The 25,185-nt window shown below is 34.5% G+C and overlaps 2 protein-coding genes across 4 annotated transcripts in view; one reads left to right on the top strand and one right to left on the bottom strand.

The window, feature by feature from the left end:
* Nucleotides 1-25,185, bottom strand: part of LOC115217025 (protein MON2 homolog) — a 794,357-nt gene that overhangs the window by 361,546 nt on the left and 407,626 nt on the right. The window lies entirely within an intron of this gene.
* LOC115217026 (sex peptide receptor-like) lies at nt 3,755-24,177 on the top strand. The gene is made up of 2 exons (XM_029786563.2): nt 3,755-3,766; nt 21,766-24,177. The coding sequence occupies exon 2, from the start codon at nt 22,370-22,372 to the stop codon at nt 23,531-23,533; it is 1,164 nt and encodes a 387-aa protein (XP_029642423.1). The 5' UTR covers nt 3,755-3,766; nt 21,766-22,369; the 3' UTR covers nt 23,534-24,177.

Genomic DNA, 25,185 nt, shown 5'->3' with positions numbered 1-25,185 from the left:
GGGGAGAGAGAGAATGTGCTGTGATGCGATGATAAGGATGAAAGTGTAGAGAAAACTATACACTTTGTGTTTGAAGTTTACTGTTTTACAGATGTATAGCGAAAGTTTGCGTAAGAAGTTTGTTGTTTAATCAAGAATATCAGGTGTGAAGATAACTTTTCCCCTTCATCCTGTCGGAGCCATGTAAACCCTTAAAGAGGTCATAAGAGCTGTTCTGCATCCCCTGATTAAACGATAAATTATAAGATAAAAAAAAAGGTAAAATACCTGTGATAAGAATCTGATCTCTAGATAACAAGGGTTACCCCACGGCTGTCGATAGGAAACAGCTTATATATATATATGATAGTATATAACGAAAGTTATGTTAAGGATATTTCGATGCCGAAACTGATTCATAACTTTAGATCATAACCAAAGTTATCTTACGGAGATATCTTAGAGATACAAAGCTTATAGATAACTATAAGTAAAGTTGGCAGATAACTAAAATTAATTGGTACTTTCGGAAATTTGAGCTGAAAACATGCTTCAAAATGTTAATATTTCAGAGTAAAACGAAATTCTTAACCTTATTCAATCTTTATTCCTTTCCTTCTCAGTATGTGTGTGTGTGAGGGTACTTTATGTATGTATGTATGTATGTATGTATGTATGTATGTATGTATATGTATGTATATGTGTATGTATGTATGAGTGTATGCATATATCTATCTATCTACCTACCTATATATATATATATATATATATAATATATATATATATATATATATATATATATATATATATATATATATCGATCTGTATATATATCAATCTATCTATCTACCTGTCTATCTACCTACCTATCTATCTGTCTTGTTTAGGCCAAACCACCTGCGTATGTTTCTGTTAAATTCAACGATTAAACTTATAATCAGGCACGGCATAATTTAATATAAGGTAGAGAATTTCGAACCAAACGTTGAAAATAAATAACAGATCTTTTGCTCTTTCCTATCACGAAGAGAATACCATTATAATAGCGCTTTACGTTCTGCTTCGTTCGCAGAGTTTCGATTAATTTCTTTATCCATTTCTTGATAGCTTTTGAATGCAAAGAGAATTTCATAACGCAATCAACAAGATAAATATACTTGGCAAACTTCTGTGGTTACAGACTGATATCTTATTGTAAAGTTTACGTTAGTTTTTGCACGTAACTACAAGAGAATACACACCGATCAGACAATACTGATTTATCAAAACGTTGTGTTGGATATTTTTCATCGATTTCTTTTCTCTTTTTTTTTTCATTTTATTTAGCAAGATACACAGTGTCTATTATGAGAGGCATATGATATAATCTATGAGCGTTACCGTTCATGAGAAACTAATCAAAACATCAGTTGTCTGATGTATTACTGTCAGAAATGACTCATATCTTTGATCTGTCGCGTATGCTTTAAAATAATAGGAATTATGAATACTGTATATATGGATATATATATATGTGGATATATACATTATTTGAATCAGAGAAAAATAAAAATAAAGTGTTTAAAAAAAACAACAAACTATTCCTTGGTAAAAAAAGTTCTTACTAAGTTTTGACTAAAAAAGGATTATCTATATTTAAATTTCCTACAGATATCTAGTATTTGGTGTAAATGTGATTTTGGATAAATTGTGTCTACTCTTTATAGATAAAAAGATAATTGTGTTGTGTGTGTTTGTGAAAGAGAGTGAGTGAGAGAGAAATCGTTTATTATTTATATTGCATGCATATATAAATATATATCAATTCTAAACTAGCAAAATTCTTGTAAATCAAATGTTTTAGAGGCATTTTAAAGTTGAGATCGTAAACATGGATTGAACAATGCTAACATATTTTCAATATTTCCCGAACAACAGATATTTCAATTGAACGCCACAAACTCGGCTTTCCAATAGTTTAAATTGAATAAACTCACATTGAAAAAAAGAAATAAACACTCCTGCCATGTTATATATAAATCTCTAAGGAATTAATTACTGCTAGGCATAATTTTACAGAAAGAATTTTGATGTTTTTGTTCACTAGTATATTTATGAAATATCTTGGGGATTAATCAAATCTGCTTCATATTAATAAAATGCAGATATTTGTAATTCAGACATTAAGATTTTGACAGAAGGCTAGCAATTCCAAGGGAGGTATAAGTCGATTATATCGACCTCAATGCTCAACTGGTACTTATTTTATTGACCCTGTAAGGATTAAAGGCAAAGTCGGCCTCGGCAGAATTTGAACCCAGAACAACAGAGAGACGAAATGCCGTCAAGCATTTTGCCTGCCATGCCTGCTCGCCGCCTTAATACAGATAAATATTACAACACCATCACATTAGAAGCGACTGACAGTTTTTACACAATGAAGGACTCTCAGTAAACGTCCTGTTGTTATTCTGAAATAACCTTAAGATAAAAACATCAGTTTAATAAATTTATAATCTCCATAAATGTATTTATTAATCAAAGTGAGATTACACCCTCTATATAATATAATTTGAATGATTTCAAAGATTATTCACTCAAGATTAGACCAGTCTTTATTAAAACCACGTATGAAAGGAAGAACATCGTGAAAGGAGTTGTCGTTGGTGTCTTCAAGTTGGCGATGGTTTGTTTTAGAGGCAGCAGTGGTTAATTCGTGATTTGGTCCTTTGACCCTATTTTTGTGCTTGATGAGCAAGATTCTTGATGTTAATTCGTATGTTGAAACCAATTTTGCTGTGTCGTATGAGAGACATTACGCCAATAAACCAATAACGCGTATACACCATTTTGTTTATGCAGACGACAGCTCGTACGATTCTTACAATTGAGTGACGCTTGTTATTCATGAAAGAAAAGCTCAAGCCAATTGCTGAAGTGAAATTTAACAAACTTAAGCGGTGAATTTACAGCAATTGCTTATGTTTTACAAGATAAAGGGGGATTAATAGAAGAAATCAAAGAGATATCCCCAAATTCCATAAACGATTGATTGTTTTATGGTACATGTACGTTTAAGAATAAGTTTTAAAGCCTATCAATAATAATGGTTTCTCATTTAGGTACAAGGCCAACGTTTTTGAGGAAGGGGACAGTCAATATCAGCTACCCCTCCCTTAGTTTTTGACTGGTACTTTATTTTATCAGTCCCGAAGGGGTGAAAGATGACGGCAACGGAATTTGAAACCAGAGCATAAAGAGCCAAAAGAAATACTGTAAAACATTTTGTTCCATGATCTTTAAGATTTTACCAATGCGCAATATCAATTATTGTTTATGATCTGTTGACATCTTCTGAAAGGAAGAACTGTCTGCTATTTTAAAACCATGATGTAGTTACAAACTATTTTCGTTGTTAACTAAAAATACCTAAACATTAATAACCACTTCGTTTTTAGGTCTATTTTCTAGGCTGGCTTGGGTTGCATAGATGTACCATTTAGGCACTGTTCTTCAGCAGATACCCTTCCCATGGTCAACCATTACCTGTGTTTCAACCAGGGGATTTTTTTACTCTATATGACTTCTAAGGCACCAAGCCAACGAACGATTTGTTGACGGGGAATTGACAACGAACGCCATCGTTTGTAGCTTGCCGATTTTCGGAGATACACAAATATGTAAATAAACACACGCACACATACAACAGGCTTCTCTCAGTTTCCCTTTACCACATTCACTTACAACGCCCTGATCGGCCCGATGTTACCCGCACAAGTGGATCTGAAGTGAAATACTTAACCACAGAGTAATACCTGTGCTTATATATACTCCTCAACCACATAACTTATTAATGTTTCGTTTAAACTGCTGTTGTTCAGGACATCAGTTACCGTCCATGCCCACCACGTTTTTCTACGTTATTTGGACGATTTTGCTTCTTTTTCTATCGTTTTGACCAGAATCATCTCCTTTTCATACATCAAGGGCAATTTTGTTCAAAGTACCTTTATTTTAAAACGATAGGATGTGATTTATCTACCACTTGTAGCATCTTAACAACATCTTTCTACATCAGGGCCTATATTGTTGAATATCTCCAAGGAGACGTGGACACTCAAACCGCTACCAATAGAAACTAAATCTCCCTCAGATCACGCTCTATAGCCTTAAGAAAAACAGACAAACCTCTAATTTACATTATATAATACTTATTGATTATAATTTAAACATTTGAAAATGAAAAACTGTGATTTCTCTACCAATGTCTCAATTAACTGCAATGGGGCTATGTTCTACATGACTTGCATCGATTTCATTATTAAATCAATTATAGATAAATAGGAAAAAGCAAGAGTGGAAAAATAATGGACAAAGTAAAAGCTTGATCCACAATCCATTTGAAACCAACTCATCTGTGACCTTGCCTGGGTCTATAAAACGAACTTGTCTTACAGAGATCTATATGAAGACCTTCCATCAAAATCTGATGTTATTTTGTATTCCAAACACCAGATAAATAATGGCAAAGTTACTACGCCAAATTCTTCGTTGTTTTCAAAGTTAACAGAAAACAAGGACAGGGTTTTGTGTATTTCTGTAAAACTAACATTCACAGGCAAAACGAAAGTTTTCAGCTAATAAGAAATACAGGCCACTAGATAAACATCAATGCCTTCCTAGGGAGTCAGGACCTTTGAATCATTCATACAATACTTGATTAGATTGGTATGGGCAGGGCATGAGAAGATGGGTGGTGCAATTGAAAACAAAACCTTCAACACGGCAGTAAATAACTCACTTTAAATAGAACAGATTTCACCTTGGGTTATCAAAAAAAAAAAGGCAGATTGTATGTAAATGTTCAAATATAAAATAACATGTTTCAATGTTTAACGAATATCCTCTGTACAATTCGTGACATTTTCAATGTTTGCTCTTCCAACAATAAGATTTGTCCACACAATATTTGAAACATATTTATTTAAATGCAAGAAAAAACAAAATAAAGTACATCAAGACAAAACAACAACAACAACAATAGTAATAATGATAATAATAATAGTAATGGATAAATAAATAAGTAAAGTAATAAATGAGATCAAAGTAATATTTCTACTTTTTAGTGCATTATTGATTGTTAAGAAACTACTTTAGAAATCAATTATACAGAATGGAGAGATGCAATGACATATGCGGCTGGTATTGACATTGTAAGAAAATGTGGCAAAATAATAATAATAATAACAACAACAACAATAATAATATTAATAATAACAACTGCAGCAGCAATAATAAAACAATGTTTATAGTTAGTGTAAATCCCTGGACATCATTTCAAAACGTACACACATATATATTTATATGTTCATAAATAAAACTCTATGCTTAAACCAAACATCAAAAGAGCCGTAGAGTTTCTAATTCATTAATTTCGATTCATAAGAAAAAAGTCCATTTTATAATTCAAACAACACTCAGAGAAAAGAGCAACACAAACTCACAAAATGAAATGAAGAAGTTACATTAGAAGCAATTATGATAAAATTATGATTCTATGCACACACAAATACACACACAAACACAAACACATATGTATATACACATACACACAAGCATGCTTACTGATTGTTTTATGTCCATTTTTTTCCATACTTGTATAGTTTGGACAAACACTGATTGCAGAGATGTTCTTTGAGAGCTGGGTGCTTCTCCTGTCAATAACCCTTCCTTGTATTTAAACATCCACATGACATTTGAACGTGCAGAGCTATGGGGCAATTTGTTAATTGGGGACATCAAGATAACATAATTGGTTTTGGTCACATGATTTTAGGTTAAGATTCAACATGCAAGTACTCACATGGAACACACATGAGGTGCGATCATGCAGTTTCCATCGACTAACTCCACTTACAGAGCACTATTTAACCCAGGTCTATAACAGAAGATATGTGGCCAAAGTGTTACAGGTGAGATGGAACTTAGAACCATGTGGTTAAGAAGCAAAATCCATACCTACACACTGCCTGACAGCACCTGTATAAGCGCAGGCTTGGTTGTGTGGTAAGAAGCTTGCTTGGCAACCACATGGTTCTGGGTCCAGTCCCACTGCATGGTACCTTGGGCAAACGTCTTCTACTGTAGCCTCAGATCAGCTGAAGCCTTGTGAGTGGATTTGGTAGACAGAAACTGGAAGAAGCCTGTCATATATATATATATATATATATATTTGTGCTTGTGTGTGTCTTTGTGTCTGTGTGTGTACCCTGCCATCACCTGGCAACCGGTGTCAGTGTGTTTACATCCCTCCAGTAAGTAAGCAGTTCGGCAAAAAGAGACCAGCAGAATACTCAGGCTTAAAATAAACTAAAAAAAATAAAAAGTGGGGGGGGTTGATTCATTCGACTACAAATTCCTTATGGTAGTGCTCCAGCATGACCACAGTCTAATGATTAAAACAGGCAAAAGAAATGGCATAAGGCATAAACATGTGTGTATATTAGCCACACACACACACACAAGCATCATGAAGTGTGGTTAACTTGATAAAATGTTAAACTCTTATTGTCTACCGCATGAGCGTACATCTGGTTGCAATAATTGGTCTGCGTCTTAGAGCACGGTTCATTACTCTGCCTTAGCGCCATGCTAATACAGAACATGCTGATGTGCTGCTTAAGTGAGAAGGAGATTCACTCGCAGCACCACAGACCTTAAAACGAATTAACAATTTCCAGTGAGTTTAGCATGCCTCGTTGTTGTTGTTCTTCTTGTTATTTGTTTCACCTTTTCTGTTGCCAAGCAGGCAGAGCAGAGAAAATGGTTGTCTTCTGTTAAAATAGATTGGTGCAAACTCATAGTGCTTTCAACTAAAAGAGCAAAGCGTTATCTTTGTAATACTTTAATGGATTCTCAGTTAAATCAAAATTCTACAGAAAACGAGAAAAAAGAAAATAGTTGTTATAACATGTATGCTTTTATATCACTAACAATCTCTTTGAATGGCCACATGTCGAGTCAGAAATATTGTATCAAAATATAAAACACTTCTGCTATGCAATCAACATTATTCTTTTCTACTCTAGGCACAAGACCCTAAATTGTTGGGAGGGTGCCAATTGACTAGATCGACCGCAGTACTCAACTGGTACTTAATTCATCGACCCCGAAAGGATGAAAGGCAAAGTCGACCTCAGCAGAATTTGAACCCAGAACATAAAGATAGACAAAATGTAGCTAACATTTCCCCTGGCGTGCTAACATTTCTGCCAGCTCACCGCCTTGCACTCAACATATATTGAATTTCTTAATCTATAGGCATAGCATCTATGGTTAAGGAGCTTCCATTGTGATGGTTCAAGGTTCAGTTCCACCGCCTTTAGTCAAGCAAATCGACCCCAGGACTTATTCTTTGTAAATCTAGTACTTATATCGGTCTCTTTTGCCAAACTGCAAAGTTACAAGGATGTAAACACATCAGCATCAGTTGTCAAGCAATGTTGTGGGGATGGGGACACAGACATACAAACATATACACACACATACATACATACGATGGATTTCTTTCAGTTTCTGTCTACCAAATCCACTCACAAGGCTTTGGTCAGCCCAAGGCTATAGTAGAAGACACTTGCCCAAGGTGCCACGCAGTGGGACTGAACCCGTAATCATGTGATTGGTAAGCAAGCTACTTACCACACAGCCACTCCTGTACTTGATACACACTTCACAAAATCTCAGATATACTTTATAAAGTATTTCCTCACAGCCATAAATAACAATGACCAAATATCAGGATATCACATTATACATTCTGTTACCATATTTCTTTTCAGGCACGCTGCCTTTGTTTCCATTCTCAATTTTATAAATAAGGAAGACTTTCATAAAATAACTTTGCCATTATTCTGCTGGTATTTGTCACATCAATTGATGTGAAAGTTTGATGAGAGGTTTAATTCGTATCACTTTAAAACTGGAAGTTTGTACCATAAACCTATGGCTGGTCTCAAGCAGGTTGGCAAGGGTTAAACTTAGAAAATGAGAATGGATTGCAACAAATTAGAATAAATGGAATGAATTTCATCTCTTACTTTTCCTCTAAATATGGGATTCTAAGTATTTTTCACTTTGTAATCCACTTTGTAATAATAATAATAATAATAATAATAATAATAATAATAATGATAATAATAATAATAATAAAGAAAAGTAGAGAGATATGATACGTTGGTTTGGGAAGTTAAGCAGTTGTGGTTGATGAAAAAGGTGGTAGTAATACCAATAATTGTCAGAGCCCTGAGAACAGTGAACAAAAATCTCGAGAAGTATGTGGAAGAAATAAGGGCTGCAATAAGGGTGGAGCACTTGCAGAAAACAGCAAGGGGGCTTTCCATTGTGCTTATCAGAAAAGAAGGTGAATACCTGGTATGCATTGGAAAATTCTTCAAGACAGTCAAACATGAAACTGAATTTTCTAAAGCCTTAGATTATTATTTTTTTTGTTTTAAGAATTTGCAATGCACCTAAATACCCTGGTGGTGCCAAAGTGCATCATAGTGAACTATCCGAAAACCACAGCTCTACATTGGCATTAATTGAGAAAGAGAGCAGAAGGATCATTCACCAAACATCTTTTCAGAATTTCAAACAGCATGTATATGTTCAGTGGCGGACTGGCCAGGTTGCCAGCTTGCCCGACAACATGTGGGCCCCTGCGCCATTACAATCTATATATGACGGCTCATGTTAATATCTAAGGGGCCCATCCCTTCAAGTTTGAGAATTTTTTTATTCACTCCTGGAAGAATGCATTAATTACTTCAGCCTGGCTGTGTTTGTAAACAGTCGAAAAGAATACTTTTAGCAAAAAACAAAAAAATTAAATGATAGTATTGCAGTTGCAAGTAGGGCCCCTCGTAAATGCGGGTGAGCCCCCTTAGTCTCCTGGCAACCAATATTTTTAGACCCAGTCAGCCACTGTATATATTTACTTAGCACTGTCATCAATGACCTAAATATCCTGCAGTACTGAACTGTTGTTTGTATAGAGTAAGACGATATATTCGATTAGCATGGATAAAAAATACAGAACAAAAGACACATATTTAACTAAACCAATTAATATAGAATGGCAAATAGCATTTAGCCAGAGAGCGTGTTTACTGTCAATTAATATCAATAGGAATTTAAATCAATTAGTCCTGATCAGTTCAATTATCATTTGCTCCTAATTCCTGCAGAAAGCCCAACAAACAGAAAACTGCAACTATTTCCAAAATATTACCAGGGCTTAATCCAATTGACATACATTTCTGTTGATGAATAATCTCTTTCTTTCCAGTTGTTGATTATTAGTTTAGCCAAGCATGAATCGGTATATAAGATGTGGCTGAATCTATTGTGAGGGTCATGCCACCACCCATCTTCAACAAGGCAGGGCAAATTGTGTCCCTCTGTCTAATGGCCTCAATGAAAGAAGTTGTGTGGTGGACAAGACTGAAAGGGTTGAGGAAAGACACCTTCCTCTTCAGTCAAGTCCTAACTTTTTTTAAGGTCCACTTGGAAAGTAAATTGAGGGCGGAGATGGAAGTGCTACCCCGCAGTGAATTTGTGCAAAGATGGGTAAGAGTAACATAAATGGTTAGGGTGAATAGCTCTACAGAAGTATGCACCAATAGATTGGCGAGCATGAGAGGGGTTCATACATTTGGTGTTCAAGGGAATCCTGAATCTGTGGGGTTTCTTCATTGGCCCTTGTTAGAAAAACTGCATCATTCATCTTATCACATACTTTGTACACTACGAATACTTTTATTGCATTTCACCGTCATTTTCATTTGTTTTCTGACACCCTTTATGTGAATCCCCACAGGAATTGTCGTCTGTCCTTGACTTGCCCTCTCCCCATCTATGACCCTATGACTAAAAAAAGAAATTGTTATTAATATTAATATTATTATTATTATTATTATTATTATTATTATTATTACTGTTATTATTGGGGTGATTCAAACTCCAACCTCTGACCACAGATGTGTTGCTTTTCACTTTGACTTATTCTACCTACTGTTGTGGACTTTGCTCCTCGGAGCTTGCGGGGATTCTCCCCACATCTACTGAAGTCATCCTTTAACGTCCATTTTCCATGCTGGCATGGGTTGGACAATTTGACTGGGGTCTGGGAAGCCAGGAGGCTGCACCAGGCTCCAATCTGATCTGGCAGTGTTTCTACAGCTGGATGCTCTTCCTAACACCAACCACTCTGAGAGTATAGTGGGTGCTTTTTACATGCCACCAGCACAGGGGCCAGAGGTGGCTGGCAACGACCACGATTGGTTGGTGCTTTTTACATGCTACCAGTCAAGGTGGCCACATTTGGATGATGGTGCTTTTTACTTGCCACTGGCACATGGATCACAGCTACAATTCCCATTTGATTCTGGTTTTGATGAAAATAAATGAATATATAAATGTTGTGCCCCAGGAGCCAATAACAATGTCAATAACTAAAGAATTAAGCTTTTTCTAAGAATTTAACAACATGCCTACCACGTTCACACTTCCGATTAACTATTCTGGAAGCTACAACAAAGGAAATGTTAAATAAAAGCTTTTCTTTTGCTTGGAAGTCCTTCAACTATGATAACACTCTTGTAACAGGAGATGATAAATACATCAAGAGATGCTTTTGGCTTCTGTGAGAAATAAATGTTGATATTGAAAATTACTGTTTTGAATAAGATGTTTTAAAATGCTTCTCAAATCCAGCTCGGAAAAATAACAAGATGCTCTATATTTATAGAAAAGCTTATCTATGCCAATTTTCAAAGTAATGTTACAAGGAAGTTTTACAAAATCTTCTCCAGAGACAAAAAATTTAAAGTAGACTAAGTCAGTGAAGTTTCTCCGAGTTGTAAAATAATGACATAACGCAGAGGGAAAGATTTCACTTTGAGAAATCTAGTGACATAATGTTTCTTTCAATTAAAGATAAAAAAGATCTAAAAAGTAAGAGTCATGGACTTTGCATTCCTCTTAAACAAACCTAATCTTCGTTTGCTTCGTAACACCTAATTGCATAAAAAAAAAATTACTATTTTTAAATCTCACAACGAGAGATATTCAGCAACAGTACTTTGGAGTAAAGATTGTTTGCCAGCATAACATGGCAGTCCTGGCTTAGGACGAATGTTGCTGTAATTTAGTCCCAGGAGATCAGTGACTAGTTGTCACTTTGGAAACGATATATTTCAAATGGGAATTAGGCAGCGCCACTTCTAGCCAAACAATTATTCTGTGCTGATGAAGAGAAATAACCCAGAAATCGTGATACACAGATATTGTTTTGAGCTGTGTAGGGATGCTAGATTCCCTTGTTTGAAAATATAAGGACACAGATTGTGTCATATAACCAGCTGGAGACGATGTCTCCTGGGGCTAAATTACAGCAACATTAGTCCTAAACCAGAACTGCCATGCTATGTTGACAAAAATCTTTACTTGTAATTACATCTTTCAAAGTAACAATTTCATAATTGTTAATAGCAATATTTTATGCAGAAATCTTTTCTTAGACTTACACAAATTTATGGATATAATTCTTCCAGGCATTAACCTCATCATTTGAAGTGTAGCTCTTGCTGGTGTTGACATCTGACCATCAGCAGTTATTTGACTTATTTCTGGACATGTATACATGGTCCTAGAAACAATGGTTCTGAGTCAGATATGGTCCTAGATATACAATTATACCTGATGATGATTGTGATAACCACAATTGTAAAGATGTAAAGATGTAAAGATTCAGAACACACACAGTAAAGACAAAGTTCACAAAATTATCGCCTTAATAGCAACAGCTCATCTCAATATTTAGACATTTAATCATATTTGATCGGTAATGCGAAGATGCAAAGCTATAAAGACGAGGAATAACCAGAATCAGAGAATTCAATTAATTAAACTACCCCGACCACCCAATCCCTGAATTGTGTCGATGGAAATAATCATTGTTGCTGCTGTTGTGGTTGTTTTCATAATTATCGTCATCATTATTGCAGTCTAATTGCTTTACAGTATTTAATTAAACACTGATATGTTGAATGCAATCTCCCACCTGATTACGTCAAATAAATAACGGCAATGTATGGAGGTGGATTTAGGCAACAATCCCCTTCTCTTTTATTTTTACCTTTATGACCAAAATAAGATGCTTTTGTTATCCTCCAAAATCAAAACATGTGAAAATGGAAATATTTTCGATGCCATAACACAAACGCAATTAATGTAGCCCTCACAAGAACATTCCCGGGATAAACATGAAGCCAATGATGGCTTTGAAAGTAAAGACATTGGCAGAGCAAGTGTGGTCTTTAGTTGGGTCAGTTTACATTTTGAGTTCAAATCACATCACACAGGGTTGGCGCTGCTTTTCATCCTTCTAGTTAGGGGTCAATGAAATTAAGTACACGTCAAGGCCTGTGGGTTGTTTCGACTCTACCTACCCCCGCTCTGCCTTCATCATCATCATCATCCTCATTTAACGTCTGCGTTCCATGCTAGCATGGGTTGGACAATTTTGACTGAGGGCTGGCAAACCAGATGGCTACACGAGGCTCCAATCTTGATCTGGCAGAGTTTCTACAGCTGGTCAAATGTATGAAATCATTTTGGACCTTAGAAGGAACCCCCCAAAAAGTGTATAAAGATTAAAAATTTCCACTTGTATTCAACTGTCAATAAGCAAAACAGTATTAATTAAAATAAAATTCTTGTAACTAGGAACTAATTTACCTTTTTGGTTCATTACTTTGGAGATGATTATATTCTGTGCAAAATGGCTAACGTTTATTTTTAATTTATTTTTTCCCCTTCCAAACCAATTTGGGTTAGACTTAAAATAGCACCAAAACCACAAACATTGCCAAAAAAGTCAAACTATTTCTCAAGTAACTGCTGCTACGTCGAGAAGTTAAGTAAATAAACCAAGAATAAAAGAGGAGCTGGAACGGCCAAACTTGAAGAAGTTATTTTTATACATTTCAACAAAGCAAAATAAAACCATTTCATAATCTTTTATATTTAACATTAAGTGTAGGCCCACCGCCACCACCGCCACCACCAAACCACCATCACCACTATTTCCATCCCTTCTTCATTTGAATTAATAAACTAAGTTCTTTTAATTCTTAGAGATTCTGTTTTTCGGTATTGTTTCGAAATTATTATTGTTGTTACCAATGTTTCTGACATATTTATGTTTCAATTTAAAAGCATTTCTAAGAAATTAAAATCATAATTCGCTACACACACACACACACACACACACACATGCACGCACAAACACACACATAAATTAAACTTGTGGTAAGCCTCCCACGTTTTCTTTAATGTAGTATATTTGAAGCACATTTTTTCATTTGTTTAAGTCCCATAAAGCCACAGCACCAACTACTGTTGTGTAATTGAGCACTCTAAATAATGAATATCTCACTGAAGTGGTCTGAAACTGCATTGCCTACGCTCATGTGTATATTTCTATAATGTGTGTGTGTGAATAAGTGAGCATTGCATTTGACAGAGTAACCTGAATGTTATTATTTATCACATCAACTTATTAACGTAACTTATGACGTCAACTACAGAAAAGCAAGAAGCAAAAACTTTTTTCTTGAAACAAGTTTGGGATTCCGGAACGAAAAGCAGAAAACTTGACATCGCAAAAGCCTTAACCTAGCTTCCTTACATGCATGCATGCGCATGAGGTATATGTAGGAGCAGACTGAGCCATTGGTCAATCAGGCATTTCCCAAGGGCCTGGAGCTCTGAGCGGCCCACACTCTACATGTTAACTCTACTGAAATACACTGTCAAAGAGGTCTGGTAAACAGTTTTGACCGAGGGCCCTTAATACTCTCGGTCTGCCCCTGTGTATGTGGATTGTTGTAATGAAAAGAAGTGGGACCAAATTATATACCAAAACTAATTCCTTTTCATCAAAACAATCAAAAACATGGATAAATTTTCGTTAGTTACAATTTTCCTTCTCAGAGATTTCCATTAGAATTCTGCTCACATTTAGAATATTTCACAGGAATATAAATATATCGACCCAAAGACTTTGCTGGTGCATTAATTTTATCAATCTGAGAAAGACAAAGGGCAATAATGCCCTCAGTGGGACTTGAACTCCGAACAACAGAGAGAACTAATTACTTAATGATGAAGCCATTTTGTCCAACTCCCTGTAACCCAGCCAACCTCTTGATCCTGACTTAACATAATTCTCATTCAAACTAATTTAACATGTTCCCCTTCCAAGTATTTATTCCACCAATATTTTCATACAGACTCTAAAATATCCTTGGGTTAAAAGGGTTAAGGTTGAGTAAACATTAGCCCTGATTTGCATTAAGAATTAAAACCATATTATGCAAAACAGGGCCTGACTTTTCACACAGTCAACAATCATTAGTTCGGAAGGCTCCCAACCATATTCATTTAATTTACTTCCTGAATAAGAATTTGAAAGCAAATTTAAATTCAACCCCCCCCCCCACCACCACCACCACCACCACCAGTTTTGTTCAGTAATTAGAGTTTATACTCCTGCCATAAAACAATCAACAAAGAAGAAATTTAAAACAGAATTCTTCAACACTATTATGTTAAGTTCAAATAATAACAACAGAGAAAAAGTAAAAAGGAGCAAATACCAAAACTAAATGCAAGTCTTCTAAATTACACAGCTTCATTAGCAACATAGTATTAATTCCATGCCAGCATGGAAAAGAGAGAGAGATGATAATGATGATGATATAGATTATTAAATCCAAGTGGCAGGAGACAGAAATGGTATTTTCAAGAAATAGAACTTCTTCAAATTTTTTCTCCCCTTCAGTTTTCTTTTCCTTTTTAAATTATAATTAGAAAAAAAAAAAATGTACAAATTCAAAATCTACAAAAATTTAACCACAAGATTAGAAGAAACTCGTCCCATGGGGTAACTTAATCCCAATTTCAGAATTCTTGCATTAATTACTGCACAGCTGATACACTGTTTTGTAGTTATGCCCCACACTGGTTCTATTAATTTTATTATAGAAACAAGATTCTGGGTTTCAAAGTTTGGAATTCAAAATCTCTCCAGATTCATTAGCAACATCAATAGCTCTATTATCTCTAACAAACTTCTCTTATAAACCTCTCCTTTTAGCTTGCTAAATAAATATACAAATATACAAATATATATATATATATATATATAAGGATAAGATCGTTAATTTGAATTAAATAATGATCTTATCAAGTGGCCAGCATGGAAATAAAAACCTTCAAAGGTAATAATTATTATTAAAATTATAACTTGGGGTATCTACGAGATACTGCCATGCTGAAAATAGCAGCCAGGATCTGACTCTAAGACCACATTAAGTGTTCATATAATACAAGAAAAGAAAACAAGAAGACAAAATAAAACTAGTAATTATCCAGTAATTTTTTACTAGTTTTATTTTGTCTTTTTGTCTTCTATCCTTGTGCTGTAGGGGCATTTAATGTGGTTTTAGATTCAGATCCCGGCTGCTATTTTCAGCATGGCGGTATCTCATAGATACCCTAAGTTATAATTTTAAATATATACATACATATATATATATATATATATATATATATATATATATATATATATATATATATATATATATATATATATATATATATATATATATATATATATATAAATGTGTGATCATTTGCTTTGTAGAACCTAACAATCTATGCTCGTGAGAGCCTACAATACTCAAACTTATATAAAGACAGCATAAAATAAAAATAAAAATAAAAAACCTGGCTTGATGTGATTAACTAAGTCATGTCATGATTTAATTAAATGCATTTGTTTGATAAATGTAAATAAGAATTTTATGCCAAGGTAATATAAATAAGGCAACAGCTTTTGCAAGCACATTTCTACCTATTAAATATTAAAACTTTGATCTATTATGAAAATCAACTAAGTTTATAGTTTGTTATTGCTAAAAATGTCAAACTTTGATCTCTTGGCATTGTTTTCCTTCAGAATTCTCAGATATTGTGTTAGGAATTTTAATCATGAAAGAAAAAAGAAGAAAAAAAACAAGGAAATAAAATCTCAATCAACTATAAAACAGATTCTAAAACAAACAAACATCAAGACAGATGATATTATTTAACCCAAGGTCAGCCCTCATTGAGCAGACCTGTGCTCCAAGCATGATTCAGTTTTGGCCATCAATACATTTTGTGTGTCAGATCAGAGACTGTTACCTGATTTCATTACAATGGTACTCTGTTCCAATCATTGTACAGTGGCTGTACTGGTAGGGTGTAATTTGAGGGACAAGTGATATATTTCTAACAACCTGAATAGTCACATAGAGGTTCTTCTGTTGGTTTGGCAGGGCAAACCATGATAGAGTTAAGGAACCACAGGTAAAATAAAAGACTTACAATAATGAGTCATTTTTCTAATAAGAATTTTTTTAAATATATATTACTATATTTTTTCCATAGATTATATTACAGTCATGGTGGCAATTAGGATTTCCAGATGGTAATATATCAAATCAGACAAGTTTACCGTTATTCTAAGGTCTGCAGCAGAAGAAAATGAGATAAAGAAAGGAAAAGAAGCTAATAAAACAAGAATGGTATTTACATGAATAAACAGTCCAAGATATACCACTGAAGTAACGAATGAGCGAAGAATTTGAAGGAAATTTTAAGTATACAACAATAACGCCCACCCACAAGCACTTCCTCTCTCTCTCTCTCTCTCTCTCTCTCTCTCTCTCTCTCTCTCTCTCTCTCTCTCTCTCCTCTCTCTCTCTCTCTCTCTCTCTCTCTCTCTCTCTCTCTCTCTCTCTCTCTCTCTCTCTCTCTCTCTCTCTCTCTCTCTCTCTCTCTCTCTCTCTCTCTCTCTTTCCTACTGTTTTCTTCGGAAGTTTTCTTTGCATCCATATGATTTCAGGCAAGTGTTTTCAAGTATAACCCCCAAACTAAATAGAGCTCTCTATGAGAATTTGGTAGATGCCAACTGAGGGAAGCGCTTATTTCGTATGTTGGCTTTTATATTCATTGTGTAGTCTTCTCGTTGGGTGCAGATTTTAAGCAAAACTGTTTTCCATTAAAAAAAAAAAATGTGAAGTTTTAAAAAAAAAAAGTTCCATTGCTTTATAATTGTCTAAGAAAACAAATCAGGTTATTTCGCTTCGAAGGATAAGAGAAATATTTCCCTACTTAGAAACAAGTGAGGATTTTCAACAGCAAGAACAGTGGAGACGCAATGGCCCAGTGGTTAGGGCAGCAGACTCGCGGTTGGAGGATCGCGGTTTCGATTCCCAGACAGGGCGTTGTGTCTGTTTATTGAGCGAAAACACCCAAAAGCTCCACGAGGCTCCGGCAGGGGGTGGTGGCGACCCCTGTTGTACTCTTTCACTCCAACCTTCTCTCACTCTTTCTTCCTGTTTCTTGTCCCCAACTTCCTACGCAACCGCTGAGCCTTGATGCGCATACATCCATCCATTGATGCTCTCGGTGTCAGGGGTTGACCTGCTTTCTCTTCTGCGGGTCTTACGAATAGCACTGCAAGCTCTGGGACGAAGACCGCTTCACTCAACAGCAACAGCAAGAACATGAAGCTTTAGAGAATCCACTTCAATGGATTATATTTTAGCCATGTTAACATGGAAAAGTGACCATTAAAACAATGATGATGGTGCTAACATTCTGAAGTAGATAAAATTATAAGGAAATTTCACAGGCAATAAGCCGATACGTCTTATAAGTATGAATTATGAACTGCTTGCTCATTGTTCATATATCTATAAAACCTGTCAGTTATAGCAGCTTGAAGGAAATGGATACAATGTCGAGATTTACTTAACTGTCTGCTTACAAAGCTAATTATCTATATATTGGTATTAGCATATAGTCTAGAATCCATTCCTTAGAGCCTCCACTCTTGACAGAGTTATAGAAATGCGGATATGATATAAAACATGTCTTGGTCATTTGGGACTTGATAGAGCACATCATACACCAGTTCTAAACACTGTTGATTTCTTCAAGAAACGAATAATAAAACCCGCTCCAACATAGGATATATATATATATATTTATATATATATATATACATACATACATATATATATATATATATATATATATATATACATACATACATATATATATATATATATACATATATATATATATAATGTACTGTACTGGTCCGTGATAGGAAATTCAACAAAAGAAGTATTCCATTTAGTGAGAGATAAATATTATTATTTAAAGATCCCAATACATGTATTAAAGTGCTACAAATAGTTTCATATGTTGAGAAGTCCTCAGACATATTCTTCAGATGCAAACTACATATCATAATGCGTTTCTTCTATTTATTCCATTTCTTTAGTTTGTTATGATATATGGTTTGCACCTGAAGAATATGCATGAGTTCTCTCAACATATGAAAATACTAGTAGCACTTTAATACACGTACTGTCACCTTTAAGTAATAATAATATATATATATAAAATATATATATGTACAGCATATATATAATTGTTAAAGAGGACAACAAACTTTAAGGCAAGGCAAAGATCTCAAGTCATATGCATTATTATTATTGGGAAAAAAAATCCATCCAAACATGGAAATTTGGACATAAAACAATGATGACAAAAGGGTATGTCACGTTCCAATGACAAGGGGGTTGACGAAAAACCCTAAGGGGTTCTGTAGCAAGATCAAAACCAGAACCATGCAACTGAAAACCAAATTTCTTGGCAATGTAGTAATAGTTAGAAAAAAAACTATCAGACTGTTATACCATGATGTAGGTTTGTTCAAATAAAGTTGAATAACACATCACAGAATGGTAGTAATTTTAGTGATGCAAACGTAGATAAATTCCGATACAATTCAAATCAGATACTAACAATAAAAGTGACAAGTTGGTGCTTGAGAATTTAAATTTGACAATACTTCAGCATGTCTTTTTTGTGTGTGTGTGTGTGTGATGGGGATTCTGGAGATAAGAAATAGGCATAATAATGTCTGTGTGAGATTCTTTCACAAGAAGAATGTTCTTAGCAGAGTGAAAGGAATAAAATAAAGTAAAAAGACGATGTGTTAGACGAATTCGTTCTTATTTTAGAGTTGTCAAACTTACTTTGAATCAAAAAATTCATTCTACTAGTGTGACTTTCACATCCAGAAACAAAACTAAATGGTAACACTTTCCACAAGAAGCTATCATCATCATCATCATCATCAACAACATCGTCATCATCATCATCAACATTGTCATCATCATCATCGTCATCGTCATCATCATCGTCATCATCATCACCATCATCAACATCGTCATCATCATCATCGTCATCATCATCACCAACATCATCATCACCATCATCAACATCGTCATCATCATCGTCGTCATCATCATCATCAACATCATCATCATCACTATCAGCAGGAGCATCACATTTTATCAATCCCACCTTTTCTTTTCTTTTTTTTTTTTGTTTAAACTGATATAGGCTTGAATGGCATTGCAACACATCTTATACAGTTTAATCCTGTAATATCATGTCTGTGAAATATATATATGTATATATATATATATATATATATATATATATATATATATATTTTTTTTTTAAACTTAATCTTATTATCCATATCTGCCAATGAAGAATTACTGTAGTTGCCTGGACAATATTTTCAAGAGTAACAGACAACTGAAGCATCACCAGTAGAACTGTTAACATAATAATGTGCACTCTGTACTGTTACAAGCCACAGCTCCTGAGTGTATTGAGTACACAGTCATAGCTAGCAGAATACACAGCTCATTGCAAGGGAAACCTAGGACACTAAAGATTCATGACCAGTAAGCTCTTTGTCATCAATTCACCACACGGAAAGTTCACCGTCACCAAATAGTTTTTAACTATTAATGGTGAGACACTACGAATATATTTTCTTGGTAAACTTACCACACATTGAACTTTCCTCATGGTGATCTTTCTTCACAGTGAATTGTTGGCAGTGAACTTACCTGTAATCCTGAATACTAGTCCTGTCAGTTGTTAACTAATTACTTGTTTTTATCCCTCATCACATAATCATGTCAAGTTGGCATATTAACCTTTTCATTACCAACCCGGCTGAAACTGCCTCTGGTTCTGTAGCACAAATGTCTTCTTTTCAAAAGTTCTGAATTAAAATCTTTCACCAAACTATTTGTGTGCACATGTGTATTTTTAGTGTTAAAACCCTACTGAAAAAACTGAATAGACTTAGAGAGAACTCGAATATAATATTAAATGCAAAATTGACAGGTTGGTAATTAAGAATTAAATTTAAAAATTGTACTGTGTTTAAGTATGTGTGTGTGTGTGTGTGGGTGGGTGTGTTTATCTGTGTGCATATTTTTCTAGTATCAAAAATAAGACAACCAAAATACATTCTACAAGCTTCTTTCATAATGAATTAGAAATCATAACTTTTAATTATTTAAACCTAATCCTATAACGAACACACATATTGATATCTACAAGGCTCTAACAGGCTATGGTTGCATCATATAATTGTATTTCTCTTTCCTGTCAAGGCTATATTACTTGAAGATATTATTCAGAATCTCTTTTCAATCAGGCCTGAAAAATGTCTTGGCCTTCGTCTAATTTAATAACTTTCAAAGCCATTTCACTTCATTCTAAATTGACTGCAGATTGCCTTGGATAATAATTAATAGAGCAAAATTTTTCACTTAACCGACGTTTCTTTTCTAAGTTAAATGATTTTTGAAGCACCGACTTAATAGCACACAATGTTGGAGATATATGTAAGCAATCACAAACACCTACACACATAAGTACACACAAACACACACACACACACACACACACACAGAAGCACACACATGTAGCAGAATCAAAATCTTGAAACGGAGCAGGAATTTAGATATTTGCCTAAAGCTGTATCTTCAAAATATACAGCAATAAAAATTCTTATTATATTAATTGATATTCATGACAGAGAATAACAACGAAAATTATTAACTGTTTGTGACATAATTATCTTTTTACTTTTATATGGAATACTTGAGAGACTCGAGAAGAATGAGGAGGGGGAGAAGAAGACAAAAATCTTGTAATTAAAACTTTGTATAAAAATCAAAATAAGTTACGTATTCAGTAATTTAAATGTTTCATCGATTAGAAATTGCTTTCAGTATTAAAACGGTGTGACAGGTAATACAAATTGATTATGCATAGCAGCAAAGAAAGCAATAGCTATTAAAAAGAAAAAACAACGGAATTAAAACAATTATTTGATATAAAACATATCGATACCAAGTCTGTTTAATTCATTCTCTACATATGCATATATTTATAATATATAAGCATATGTATGTGTGTGTGTGAATGTATGTATATATATATTTTTCTCTCCTTGTTTTTTTCTGTGTCCCTTTCTGTAGAGGAGCGTAGGCTCAAAACGTAGAAGACTTTTTCTATTCCTGAGCGTTATACAAATACATCTGTTCGTTTTGTACACCACCTGTCTTCGTCTTTTGTTTTTTTCATAAAAATCTCCCTATATATATATATATATATATATATACATATATATATATATATCATGATGATGATATACATATATATATACATATATTTCTCTTTAATTTAATTAAAAAGAATAAAATATATTCTATATTGCTTTTTTCATTTTTTTTTTTCCAACAGAAATTTTCTGGAATGTGATATGGGAAGTTTACCAGTCTCACCAAAACCTCCATCAACCTGAATAAAATACACAGAAGCCAAAAATTCAAGGCCATGGGTAAACCAATCAGGTGAGAATTGAAACACCGACAGCGGCACTGTTTCTCGTCAAATTAAGAAGACCAGCAAACTGTTTGGTTGCGGAAATGTAACATTGAAAGCCAACAGTGCGTCACTCAAGGAACATCAAAGAGAAGTGATACAGCATCAATTAATATTAATCTCAATGAAAGAGATTCTGATGAAACGTAAAGTGGTTTTGAATATTTAGCATTTCTAATATTCAAAACAAAAATTCTTCTTCTTTCTCTCCCTCCCACCTCTTCCTTGGAAGATACTGCTCTCAAACAACAACAACCACTACTACTACTACTACTACTATCACCACCACCCATGGAAGATTGGATTAAACACTTATTGGACATTTAAATCCATGAATAAAAAGAACAAGGTAACAGAAAATATATGCATGAATTTATCTGGATTATTTCTCATATTGGATTATAAATTCTTTTTCTGTTTTACTTTTTATTCCAAAGAATAACGGACCAACCTGCTCAGCATAATGTTCTTAAATGATTCCTACGACAACATGGAATACGCAGCCAATATGTCACTGTGGGAGAATGTCTCCTCAATAGCCACAAGTCTGACTGACGTTACGTCAAACAACAGCACCTTTGAAGATCCAGAACGCAGTGGGTTTATGAAATTCTCTGCTGTGTATGAGAAAGCCCATGGTTATATTAGTGTCACTGTTTGTATATTTGGAGTAATTTCAAACATATTGAATATTTTTGTGTTGACAAGAAAACACATGATTTCTCCTACTAATTATATTTTAACAGCTCTAGCAATTTTTGATATGTTCACGATGACCACATATATCCCATATGCTACATACCTTTATATTTTTGCTTCTCCTAGCCAAAGTTCCTATCATCCATATGCATGGGTGCTATTCATTGTTATTCACAACAACTTTATCATAACTTGCCATACCATAGCCCTTTGGTTAACTGTCTCGTTGGCAGTTTTCCGATATATCTTTGTCTGTCATCACACACAAGCACCGACGCTCTGCAACTTAGCCCGCTCGAAACTCACAGTTTTGATAACAGTTGGAATAAACATCTTGTTTTGTATACCTAACTATGCACAATACGTCGTCAGCGAGATGCCACCAGACGGCGACCATACTTCATACTGGATATCTCAACGGGATCTTCCGCCTATCTTTTTCACTATAACATATTGGCTTTTCGGTGTCTTGATGAAGGTAGCCCCGTGCACGTTTTTGACAATCCTCAGTGCTATCTTAATACATGCAATGCATAAAGCAGAAAAACGAAAAGCTCGTCTCCATTCACAAGGCTCCCGGGCTACACAAGAATCTTCTAGCACAGAAAGCAACAGAACAACAAAGATGCTTATAGCGGTGGTCTTATCAGTGGTTATTACTGAGTTGCCACAAGGAATACTTGCTCTGATAAGTGGCATCAACCAAGATTTTTTCTCAAATGTTTATGTGCCTTTAGGAGATGTAATGGATATTCTGGTACTAATTAACAGTGCAATTAATTTTATTCTTTACTGTATTATGAGTCAGGCTTTCCGAAAAACATTCAGGACTCACATCTTTAACGTTTGTGTAAATAATGTTCGGAATCGAACTAACAAGAATGGCGTAACGTATAGTTCAATTCAAACAGAAGTGACACAAGTATAGAATAATTTAAATTAAAACAAAAAAAAAAATGGAATAAAAATGGAATAAAAAAAATGAAAAAAAAATTCCAAATTCTAGAACAATGTGATTTAAAGTTAGTTATTTCTTCCAACTAAATCATTTCATTTTAGTAAACATTTAAAAAGTCATTTCAAAAACAATATGTGAACAGATACATGAAGAAATAACGAATATTAAAAATATCGAACAGATTTAAATCACGTCTGGCCCATTACCGAGGAGATATACTTAGCAGATAAACAACTGTTTCTCAAGGATTTGAGAAATCATTCGTAGATGGCGCTCATGTTCAGCACTTAGAAACCAAACACAAACAAAAAGCACTATCTTTATCTTTCCAATATTAAAGTATAATTTAAACATTTAAATTTGGACTGTTTTGACAATAACTTCGTTTATGGTTATTATGCTGATATTAGTAAATAAATTTATTTTCAAATTATCAAAAATTTAACTAAAAAACAAAAACAAGCCGTTATAACTTCGGATTTATTATTATCATCATTATTATTATTATTATCGGTTTCGTTTTGTTTTAACATTTATGGTCGTGAGTTTCCTTAACAGACAGACAGATATTAAATCGCTAAAGCATACTGATAGGAATTGTTAAAACAAAATGCGAAAAATAGAAGCCAAAATGCTACATAAAAGCTACAGAGATGGTTCGGTGAACCACGAAATACACCAAACCCAATCACTTTTTAAACCCCTGGGAAGCACAAGTAAGACCTAATGCTGTTCACATCTGTGTGACAATGCTGCTGCTGTTACGCACACACACATATGTACACATACACACATACATACATTGAGAATCTGAGATTGCATTCAAAAGAAGGTCATTTGACCGATAGGCAAAATACCTGACCATTAACTCACAGACATACCGTTACTTCTCTTCGCCTCACCTGACACTAGACTATGCTCCTCTGAACTAGCTAACTGCCTACCTTTGCCACCCAGATCTTTTGTTTGTCCAATGTGCATTTCTTCTTGTCCTATCGCCCTTACTGAGTCCCCCCCTCCTGGATCCTGCATTAAACACTTTGGTCAGTCCTTCCTTCTCAGAACAGTAAGCTTTAAGACTTCCTTCCCGCTATTCTTGAAGCTGGACATAACAATCCTGTCAACCTCACCAGCATGTGCAAATCTATGAAACACAAGAGCATTGACAGCCCTTCTCCCTTCAACTATATCATCATCATCGTTTAACATCCGCTTTCCATGCTAGCATGGGTTGGATGATTTGACAGAGGACTGGTGAACCAGATGGCTGCACCAAGTTTCAATCGGATCTGGCAGAGTTTCTACAGTTGGATGCCCTTCCTAATGCCAACCACCCCAAGAGGGGTTGGCATTAGGAAGAGTGGTTATATATTATATAAAATGTAACATTGAGCTTGTTGGATCAGAAAATAGCAAAAGTCTCTGTAAAATTGAAGATAAATAACACAAATATGAATCTGCGCTAATTTCTATATTTGAAAGCTGACCCCCAAAACATAGATCAATAAATAATATTAAGTATTTAATCAAAATTAATGTTTTTAATTGTGCAATATTTTGCAATATTCTAGGATGTAACAGTGTTTGAATTTTGGTAGTTTTGGAAACAGGATTGTGTGAGA

This window comes from Octopus sinensis, linkage group LG11 (assembly GCF_006345805.1).
Source record: "Octopus sinensis linkage group LG11, ASM634580v1, whole genome shotgun sequence".
In the NCBI taxonomy this organism is placed as follows: domain Eukaryota; kingdom Metazoa; phylum Mollusca; class Cephalopoda; order Octopoda; family Octopodidae; genus Octopus; species Octopus sinensis.
The sequence above is the reverse complement of the archived record's forward strand: the minus strand, read 5'-3'. Positions and strand labels throughout refer to the sequence as shown.

What these genes read in the sequence shown, in the direction of transcription:
- LOC115217026 (XM_029786563.2), top strand. Translation starts at nt 22,370, where the DNA reads ATGTTCTTAAATGATTCCTACGACAACATGGAATACGCAGCCAATATG.